The sequence below is a fragment of the Otolemur garnettii genome, unplaced genomic scaffold, assembly GCF_000181295.1.
Source record: "Otolemur garnettii isolate 467f Iridium unplaced genomic scaffold, OtoGar3 scaffold00247, whole genome shotgun sequence".
NCBI classification, from domain to species: domain Eukaryota; kingdom Metazoa; phylum Chordata; class Mammalia; order Primates; family Galagidae; genus Otolemur; species Otolemur garnettii.
This window is the reverse complement of record NW_003852642.1, coordinates 764,848-775,842: the sequence shown is the minus strand read 5'-3', so window position 1 is coordinate 775,842 and position 10,995 is coordinate 764,848. Positions and strand designations below refer to the sequence as shown.

Here is a 10,995-nt window from a genome sequence, read left to right as displayed (position 1 = left end):
GACTCCTAGGAATGAAATGTAGGGTGTATGTATACTGCCAACCTCACGGGGGATTTAGGCCCAAGAGAACATTACCGTATTGGATATTTTTAGAAGACAAACTAAAAAATTAGATTAAATGAAGAAGGTAATTTCTTCTAAATTACTCTAAACAGCACCTATTTAAGTTTATTTTCCTAATTTATTTTGACCTTTGGGTCTCAGAAACTATAGTAAATCACTTAAAAAATAATGGTAACTACAGTAAAACACAAAGGAAATTAGACATCTGTGAGAATGAAATAATTAATACATAATTGTTGTTAATATTTATTGTATTTTTTGTGTGTAGATAGCATGTATATTGTGTCTTCATTGTATAAGTAGAATGTACACTCTGGCTTTTTAATTTAACATAAGGTAATAATCATTGCCTTTGAAATCACTGATTCACCTTCTTTGAAAATAATTTAGCTTTCCTCTAAATATTTCTAGGCCACATTTCCATGCTTTTATTAATACAATTAAGCCGTGAAATATCCTTTTGTCCATGCCTTCCTAATGAAAAAAATAAAATCAGATGTATTTTGGGAGCAGGTTTAACTCTGTAAAATCACTGGTCGTCAACCAATATATTGGTTCCACTACATTAACATAAGCCTAGATTCATGAAAAATTCACTGATGTTTCTCTTGTCATACTCTATACCAAAGAACACTGAAATAACAAAGGTTGTTTATTACAAGGTGCAGGATTTTTGTTATAGATGGCATGGCTTGGGTTGGGCCATGACTCCAGTACTCACATTGTTAGTCTCCCACAAGGAATGGCATGATCCATCACAGCTCTTCAACCAGGACTAGTGTAGAAGTCAATTTTTGCACAAGAGCTATTCAAATATCACTGCTTTATGCATCACTGGTATTAATTTTTTTTTTGCCACACAATAAATTACTACTGTCAGAGTGCCTTAAACTAATACACACCTTCATATCATAGTTTCTGTAAGTCAGAAGTCTCAACACAACTAACCTGGGTTTTGGCCAATCTATGATTTTTCTCCAGCTCCTCACTTTTAGATGGAACAAGTTCCAGGCTCCATACTCAACTCTGTGAGTTCCCACCATTACATTCTTTATCACCATCTCCAGATGGTGATAATGATGTGTCCCCATAATGAGTACAATGTCCCCAGTAGCAAACGAGCCTGGGCAGATACACTTTGACCTTTCATTATTGCTCACACTACCTTAATGACTTCCTTGTCATCACTTGATCATAATAGTAAGCCTGCTACAACTGCTCAGTCTGCTTAGAAAATTTACTGGGTTAAAAATAACATAATAGAAACAGACTTAGTACTCTTCTGGGCAGCAGCTCTATTCACAATCACAAAGATGTAGAAACAACCCAAGTGCCCATCAACCCGTGAATGTATTAATGAACTGTGTTATATGTATACTGTAGAATACTATTCAGTCATAAGAAAGATGGAGACTTTACATCTTTGCATTTACCTGGATAGAGTTAAAGAACATTCTCCTTAGTAAGGTATCTCAAGAATAAAACAACAAGCATCCCATGTACTCAATACTATTTTTAAGCAAGTAGGTAGACAGCTACAGGCCCACACAAGAGAAAAACACAATTAAATTCAAGAAGGAGGGCAAAAGGGTCATGAATAGGCCACTTAATGGATACAGTGTAGAGATATATGGTATATACTTCCTGGGTGGAGGACTCAAATACAATTAGGACTTTTCCTAACCAAAGCAAAAGAGGTAACCAAATTGTATGTACCCATAGTTTAACCTTACATAAAACAAACAATAAGCAAAATAAATGTGTATGTTTGTTTAGAGTGTCTCTTCAGAGTGTGGTCCCAGTTCCAGGAATATGGCATCTATGGAGATCTGCTAGAAATGTTGACAGATCCACTGTACCAGAATCTGCATTTTACACCTCTTAGATATTTCAAATGTATATTAAAGTCTAAAAATAACTCATTTTGATTACCTTGATTTGATGGAAATTCTGGTGATGTAGTAAGGTAATTTCATTAATTAAAAATGAATAAAAACACATTTTTTTTCTAATTTTTCTATGTGGTTCTTTATCACCTTTTTTCCTTTTCCATTAACAATCCAAAGATCAAAGAGAATTCACCTTTTCTCCACATACAAGCTAATGAACCAGAAGGAATGTAGTATATTTATTACATTTCTAAATAGTTTAAGAGGCAATATCCATCCCACTTGTAACACTTGTGTCACTTCACATATCATTCACAGCTATTTTGTTTCTAAATATTGACAGGAAAAAATATCAAACAATAAATACATTTTTTATTATAACAGATTTACAACTGTTCTAATGAACTCACTAAGCAATTTGAATGAACCCCTCTATTGGAGCCACTGAACACACCCAAATATAAGAAATCTGATTTCTTTTGGAGATATAAGTGCTCAACAAAATTGTGTTGGGTGATTCATCAATTTCCTGACACTCTCTTTCACATCTTTATTCCTCAGGCTGTAGATCAAAGGATTCAGCATGGGGATGATGACTGTATAAAACACAGAACCCACTTTGACGATGAGCCATGAGTTCTTAGAGTTAGGGACACAATAAAGGAAGAGGACTGTCCCATGGAAAATGGAGATGGCAGTCAAGTGGGAGGCACAGGTGGAGAAAGCTTTTTGGCGCCCACCAGCAGAAGGCAGTCTCAGGATAGTGACAAAGATGAGGATATAGGTAGTGAGGATGATTCCCAGGCTGCTCACCTCATCAAATATGGCAATGACAAAACTCAAAACTTGGAAGGTGTATGGATTTGAGCAGGAGACAGAGATGATGATGGAGAGATCACAGAAAAAATTGTTGAGGATGTCAGAGCCACAGAATGATAATTCCAAGGGGAAATAGGTGAGTGTGAGGGAACAGACTATTGCCCACGTGTAGGGCCCCGCCACTAAGGATGCACAGAGCTTTGGAGACATGACCACTGTGTAGAGTAGAGGGTTACAAACAGCCACAAACCGGTCATAAGCCATCACAGCCAACATGAAGGTTTCTGCCACCACAAATAGGCAGGCAAAGGAGAACTGCATGATGCAGCCCGTGAAGGAGATGGTCCTGTCTTCCACAACCAAGTTCTCCAGCAGTTTGGGTGTCACCGTGGTGGAATAACAGAAGTCAACAAAGGACAGGTGGCTGAGGAAATAGTACATGGGGGTGTGGAGTTTGGGGTTGACCCTGATGATCATGATCATGCCCAGGTTCCCCAGCACAGTGACAGTGTAGATGGTCAGGAACACCAGGAACAGGGGCACCTGGAGGTTGGCGTATTCAGAGAAGCCCAAGAGGGTAAGGGTGGCTCCAGAACTCTGATTTCCTTCTGCTATAAACATGGCTCCTTTTGAGGAAAATCTGAAATAATGATAATAAAAGCAATAATTATCTTATAAATTTTCATAATACTTACCCTATGCCAGACATTATGCTACACCTTAAACTATATTAATTAAAATTGATTTATTCATACATTCAAATTACTTTTGATTTTGAAAATATGTTTGGAAATAGAAGAAAATATAGTTTTGTGTATTTGCAACTTTTCTCTTGATTCCATCCATATACTGCAATAATATGTTTTTTTCTAAAATAACGTAGCAGCCTGATAAATGATTGCGGTATACTTTTGACACATTTCTTTACTGATGTGTTGTCTTTTCTAATGTAACTGTTTTCTCACTTAGTTTCACTGAATCTCTTATCATACTCACCTTAAACACATTTTAATTAGCTACTGATTCCTTTTAACTTATTATTTTTTAACCAAGAGACTTTACTAGGATATTATGTTGTTAAATATGCATCAAAACTCCGAACTGGAAAGTAACATATTCTTTTGCCTAATCCTTCTATTTTTCTTGGCAAAAAATTGGAGAATATTGTAGTAATTACCAGTGGGTACACAGGGACCCTCGACATTTCAAGAAGAACAACATTGTCTCCTGGGTATTGGAAAAGATTTTGAGTGAAGGTACTTTTGTGATTATATTTTTTTAAGTCACCCGATATATGCTATATGTGAGAACGTTATTTTTAAAAGTATTTTACAATTCACAGAAGCTCATAAACACAACTCTTTTTAGTTGTTACAATTATTATCAAAACAAATTAAGCCAAGAATTAGCAAATCTTTGTCATGTTCAGGATAATAAAAGACTCTGGGTATGAATCACATAAACAAAGAAACCGTTTCTTGCCTGACCAATTCAACATGAAAGGAAATTTATTATATATTCACAGACAAACAATATTTCCATAAAGGGGAAAGGGAATGACAAAGAGCTGATGACAAACCAGCAGAAGGAAGAAAGCATGGGCTTCAGAAACATAGATGGAATTTCAATTTCAGCCTCTGTCATTTGCTGTGTAAATTTTCATAAATCACTCAAACTTTCATAGCCCCCAGTTCTTTATCAATAACATGAGAATAATACTGATATGATAATACTAGTGTCAAAGGTATGTAAGAATTACATTGAGAAATTATGCTAACATACTCAGCTCACAGTCTGACAATTGTGGAGCGTAGCAACTGTGGGCCACCCCATGCTTGCTCCTTTAAACTTTTAGTTACGTCAAGGGCCAAAATGGGCAGTGATAGACATGTGTGTAAAGATGAAAATGTCGAAATTTTCCTGACCTCTTTCTCCTGATCTCTTTCACTTTCCCTGATTCCAAATGCACTAAGAACTACCCTTCAGTAAATCGACTCTGTTTTCCCTTTGCTGTGGTGTCTCATAATCATCTTACTCCTGTGCTGTTTCTCATCCCAGGTTTGTGTCTGAGGAAGATTTACCGAACTGCTGTCAGTACCCCAGTAGATAATGGGAACAGAGACATGGCTGACTTCCCTGCAGTGCTCCTGCCCTGCACTGGGAGGTCACTGATTCTTCATCCCTCAAGTTTTGTGGGGTTTATGCCAATCTTGGATTAGAAAAATTCAGTTGTTTTCTATGAGTTAATTTATCAAATGTAAACTTCTGTGCTTGGTTTTCCCTAAAGCTCTAGCTACTCCCCTGTGTTCAACTTTCCTTATTCACACCAGTATCCTCAGTTTATAATGAACAATGCATGCTCATTTATTCTTTGGCTTATTTTATCTTCATTATATTTTATGAGGAATATCCTCTTTTCCTAGTACACTATGGCAGAAATTGCAATATGTAAATCCTTGGATGAAAACCACTGTCACAGGGTAGCAGTGTTTCTTTTTTTACTCAAGCTATGTCTTCCATATGCTTGGTACAGTTACAGGTATTATCAGGAAAGGAAAATGTTATGATGTATTCTGTTCACTATTACATTATTCTATTACTCTTTTCTTTCTACATGACTTGGAGACATTGTCAGATTTTATAATATTTCTTGATTTTTTTCAGTGTGACTGTACTATGCTAGACACGTGGTTGATACCCCTTGAAAGCAAAAATCAGGTTGATACCCCAGAGAAAGACAAAGATCAGACCTCAACAAAACTGAACCTGTGGGAAGATAGATACAGTAGGTTTTACCTTTAGTCTAATGGAGAGTTTGCTACTTCCTAGGTGGCAGAACTTCAATGTCTTCCAAATGAGAGAAAGATCATACAAGATAAGATGCAGCACCCATCTGAAACCAACTCACCTGAAGTTACTGTTTTATTTATTAGTAGTCTTCAAGAAAGTTTCCACTACAATTTAGGCATTAATATTAAAGTTGGTAAGTAGATCAAAAGTCCACAATAAATTTCAATGACTGTTCCAGGAATCTATTTCTTTCTTGCTAGGATGAGGAACTCAAGGACAGGAAGCAGGAGAAGAAGAAAGAGAAGAGCTGACAACAGTTGGGAAGCAGATCCTGACTCCTAGGAATGAAATGTAGGGTGTATGTATACTGCCAACCTCACGGGGGATTTAGGCCCAAGAGAACATTACCGTATTGGATATTTTTAGAACACAAACTAAGAAATTAGATTGAATACAGAATGTAACTTTTTCTAAATTACTGGAGACAATGCCTATTCAAGTTTATTTTCCTGATTTATTTTGATATTTTGGTCTTAGAAAATATATTAAATCACTTAGAAAATAATGGTAACTACAGTAAAACACAAAGTAAATTGGAAATCAGTGAGAATGCAATAATTAATACATAATTGTTATTAATATTTATTATATTTTTTGTGTGTAGATAGCATGTATATTGTGTCTTTCTGTGTATAAATAGAATGCATATTCTGGCTTTTTAATTTAACATAAAATAATGGTCATTGCCTTTGAAATCACTTCACCTTCTTTGAAAGTAATTTAGCTTTCCTCTAAATATCTTCAGGCCACACTTCCATGCTTCTATTGATACAATTAAGCCATGAAATATCTTTTTCTCCACGCTTTCCTAAAAAAAAAGATGTATTTTGGGACCAAGTTTAACTCTCTAAAATCACTGATTGTCAACCAATGTTTTGGTTCCACTACATTTACATAAGCCTAGACTCCTGAAAAATTCACTGATGTTTGTCTTGTCATACTCTCTACCAAAGAACACTAAAATAGCAAAGGTTGTTTATTACAGAACACAGGATTTTATTATAGATGGCACAGCCTTGGTAGGGCCATGCCTCCAGTATCCACATTGTCAGTCTCCCATGAGGACTGACATAATCCACCACTGACAGCTCTGCAACCAGGACTAGCGTAGAAGTTAATTTTTGCATAAGAGCTACTCAAATATCACAGCTTTATGTGTCATTTGTATTAGTTTTTTGTGCCATACAATAAATTACTACTGTATTAGTGCCTTTCACATCATAGTTTTATATGATTCTCTGATTTTCTATGGGCAATCTATGATTTTCTCCAGCTCCTCACCCTTAGTTGGAACAAGTTCCAGGTTCCAAACTTAACTCCATGAGTTCCCACCATTACATTCTTTATCACCATCCCCAGGTGGTGATAATGATGAGTCCCCATAATGAGTGCAATCTCCCCAGTAGCAAGTGGGCCTGGGTGGATAAACTTTAATCTTTCATTACTGCTCAGACCATCTTAATAAATGACTTCCTCTTCATCATTTGACTATGGTAGTAAGCCTACTACAACTGCTCTGTCTGCTTAGAAAATTTATTGGGTCAAAAATAAAATAATAGAAGGAGACTTAGTATTCTTCTGGGTAGCAGCTCAATTCACAATCACAAAGATGTGGATACAACCCACGTGCCCATCAACCGTGAATGTATTAATGAACTGTGTTATATATTTACCATAGAATACTATTCAGTCATAGAAAAGATGGAGACTTTACATCTTTGTATTTACCTGGATAGAGTTGAAGAACTTCTCCTTAGTAAAGTATCTCAAGAATGGAAAAACAAGCATCCCATGTACTCAATACTAATTTTAAGCAAGTAGATAGACAGCTTCAGGCCCACACAGGAGAAAAACACAATTAACATCAAGAATGAGGGCACAAGGGTCATGAATAGGTCACTTAATGGATACAGTGTAGAGGTAGATGGTAGATATCTCCTGGGTGAAGGATTCCAATACAACTAGGACTTTTCTTAACAAAAGCAAAAAATGTAACCTTATTGTAGGCACCCATATGTTAACCTGACATAAAACAAATAAAAAACAAAATAAATGTGTATGTCTGTTTAGATTCTTGCTCTTCAAAGTCTGGTCCAAGTTCAAGTAACACAGTATCCCTCGAGATCGGCTAGAAATGCAGACACATCCACTGTACCAGAATCTGCATTATATGCCTTCTAGATCTTTCAAATGTATAACTCATTGTGATTACCTTTGATTTGATGGAAATTCTGCTGATGTAGTAAAATAATTCAGTTAATAAAAATAAAGAAAAACATTTATTTTTTTCTAATTTTTCTATGTGGTCCTTTATCACCTTCTTTCCTCTTTCATTAACAATCCAAAGATCAAAGAGAACTCACTTTTCTCCACATACAAGCTAATAAACCAGAAGGAATGTAGTACATTTATTCTGTATTATATAATTGATTATACTTAATTTTTTACAAATACATTGAAAGAAGATTATATATTTGACATCCGTAAGGAGCACACCACACATACAACACACACACAAACACACACACAGAAATATACCATCCATAGTTACAGTTAAGTTGTGAGTTTTTATTTAATTTCCCAAAGTGAACAAACTTGCAGTTGCATTATCTGTTGCATTGGGTGCCTTAGTAAGTGCCCACAAATATGGTCAAGTTACTTTTAACCCGTAGTTTAAAGCTAATATAAATTAAGAATAAATTTCTACTACTTTATATCATTTAATTGTCCATCCACTCAGATAAGACAAGGTTTGGTGATATAAATATAAAATTTAAGGTGAAGTTAAGCTTTATATGACATGATCAGGTAGCTCTTGGAAAATGATTAATATTTAATCATTCAGGTGACATGAAGCAGGAATATCAGGTGCCTACCCAGTGCATGTTCTGGGGAACCTTATGTGACAAAAACCATGATAAGCAAGAGAAACAGAAGTAATGTTTTGATTCTTTTTTTTTTCTCAGTCAGTTACTGGTTTAAGACAAACACAGAAATGATAAAGCTAAAGGATCTTAGAATCAAAACATTTGCAAACGTGCCTGGCAGGAAAATATCATTCTGTGTAGATAAAGAGTGTAATCAAGTAATTATTAACTTTAAAATCAAACAAGGGTTATAAAATTATTTCTGAAATTTGTCTTCATGCCCATTGTGATAGTAAACGCAATTTAAAGAATCAAATTTGATGTATTGATTTGTGATACTTGTGAGATTAACAAGTGATTATTTCCCCCTTGGTAAACTTGCAGGAACATCACATGTAAACAACATTTACAATGGATATTCCCAGTCATGTTTAACATCACTTTCTGCATTATAAGAAATGTTAGGACATTCTTGGGGAGAAAGGAACAAAGAACTTGGTAGACATTTAGAGACAGTGCCCAGACTATCATGACTCTTCCAAATGCACACCCCTATTTCTCTATAGCTTTTTAGATTTCCTCTGTAACTCTTCTAATTCCCATTGCTAAAATGAAGTTCAAAACTTCTTTTTTAAAATGATTTTTTCTGTCAGTATATAAGTTGAGGTTTATATATAAAGCACTTGGATGCTGGTGGGGTCAGAGCAGGAGGTTTCATGGTCTGATATTTTCTTGTTACATAGGTTTCCTGGGCTTATCATAAAAATTTATCAACCATTTGGAGTCTTCAAACAATAAATAATATTCTCACAATTCTTGAGACAAAAAGTCTGAAATCAAGGTTCTGGGAAGACAATGTTCTCTCTGAAGGACGTGTGGAGAATTTTTTCTTTCCTCCTGGTTTGTGGCAACAAACTACACATTTGAGTCTACTGTCACATGGCCTTCGTCTCTGTATAGCTCCATATCGTCATTTACTATTCCATAAGGACTTGGACACTGGACTTAGGGATCACCTGAATCCGTCATTATCTCATCTCAGTCCTTACTCAATTTTCTCTGTGATAATATTATTCAAGAATGTGTTTACTTCTGAGACTTTGGGTGGATATAAATAGTTGAAGGGACAGTAACCATCCCACTTGTAATACCTACTCCACATACGATTCACAGCTATTTTTTCTAAACATTGATGAGAATAAAAATCAAAGCATTAAAGTTTTATTATAAAAAATCAAAGCTCTACTGAATTATTTAAATACTTTGACACTTCAACACAATAAACCTGATTCCTTTTTGGCATAAAAGTGTTCAACATAATCGTATTGGGTGATTCATCAACTTCTTGACACTCTCTTTCACATCTTTGTTCCTCAGGCTGTAGATCAAAGGATTCAGCATGGGGATGATGACTGCATAAAACACAGAACCCACTTTGACAATGAGCCAGGAGTTTTTAGAGTTGGGTACACAATAAAGAAAGAGGACAGTCCCATGGAAAATGGTGATGGCAGTCAGGTGGGAGGCACAGGTGGAGAAAGCTTTTTGGCGCCCACCAGCAGAAGGCATTCTCAGGATAGTGACAAAAATGAGGACATAAGTAGTGAGGATGATTCCCAGGCTACTGACCTCATCAAATATGGCTAAGACAAAAGAAAGCACTTGGATGCTGGAGGGGTCAGAGCAAGAGATAGAGATGATGACAGAGTGCTCACAGATGAAGTTCTTGAGGATATTAGAGCCACAGAAGGATAATGTCAAGAGAAAATAAGTGAATGTGAGGGAACAGACTATTCCCCACGTGTAGGGTCCCACCACCAAGGATGCACAGAGCTTTGGGGACATGACCACTGTGTAGAGCAGAGGGTTACAAACTGCCACAAACCGGTCATAGGCCATCACAGCCAACATGAAAGTTTCTGTCACTGCAAATATGCAGAGAAAGGAGAACTGCATGATGCAGCCGGTGAAAGAGATGGTCCTGTCTTCCACAACCAAGTTCTCCAGCAGTTTGGGTGTCACTGTGGTGGAATAACAGAAGTCAACAAAGGACAGGTGGCTGAGGAAAAAGTACATGGGGGTGTGGAGTTTGGGGTTGATCCTGATGATCACGATCATGCCCAGGTTCCCCAGCACAGTGACCATGTAGATGGTCAGGAACACCAGGAACAGGGGCACCTGGAGATTGCCATATTCTGAGAAGCCCAAGAGGATGAAGGTGGCTCCAGAACTCTCATTTCCTTCTGCTAACTGCATAGTCATTGACTAAGATCTGAAATAATGACAATAAATATAAAAATTAACTTGTACAATTATATTCTAGACATGGTGGTAAACAATTAGAAAATTTTAATTTAGATATCCATTATATCAGTTTCATCATCATTTAGATATGCATTATCAAAACAAGTAGCCCCATAGATATCCATTATCATATCAGATTCTATCATCATTTACATATGCATTATCAAAACAAATAGCCCCATAATTTTTATATGAGCATACTT

General features: G+C 36.2%; 2 protein-coding genes across 2 annotated transcripts; both read right to left on the bottom strand.

The window, feature by feature from the left end:
- Nucleotides 1-2,447: 2,447 nt before the first annotated feature.
- Nucleotides 2,448-3,392, bottom strand: LOC100965912 (olfactory receptor 5D13-like). Its single transcript, XM_003802440.1, has one exon. The coding sequence runs from the start codon at nucleotides 3,390-3,392 to the stop codon at nucleotides 2,448-2,450; it is 945 nt and encodes a 314-aa protein (XP_003802488.1).
- Nucleotides 3,393-9,799: 6,407 nt separating this feature from the next.
- LOC100965597 (olfactory receptor 5D13-like) lies at nucleotides 9,800-10,744 on the bottom strand. The gene has a single exon (XM_003802439.1). It carries the CDS (start codon nucleotides 10,742-10,744, stop codon nucleotides 9,800-9,802), a length of 945 nt encoding a protein of 314 aa, XP_003802487.1.
- Nucleotides 10,745-10,995: the final 251 nt, after the last annotated feature.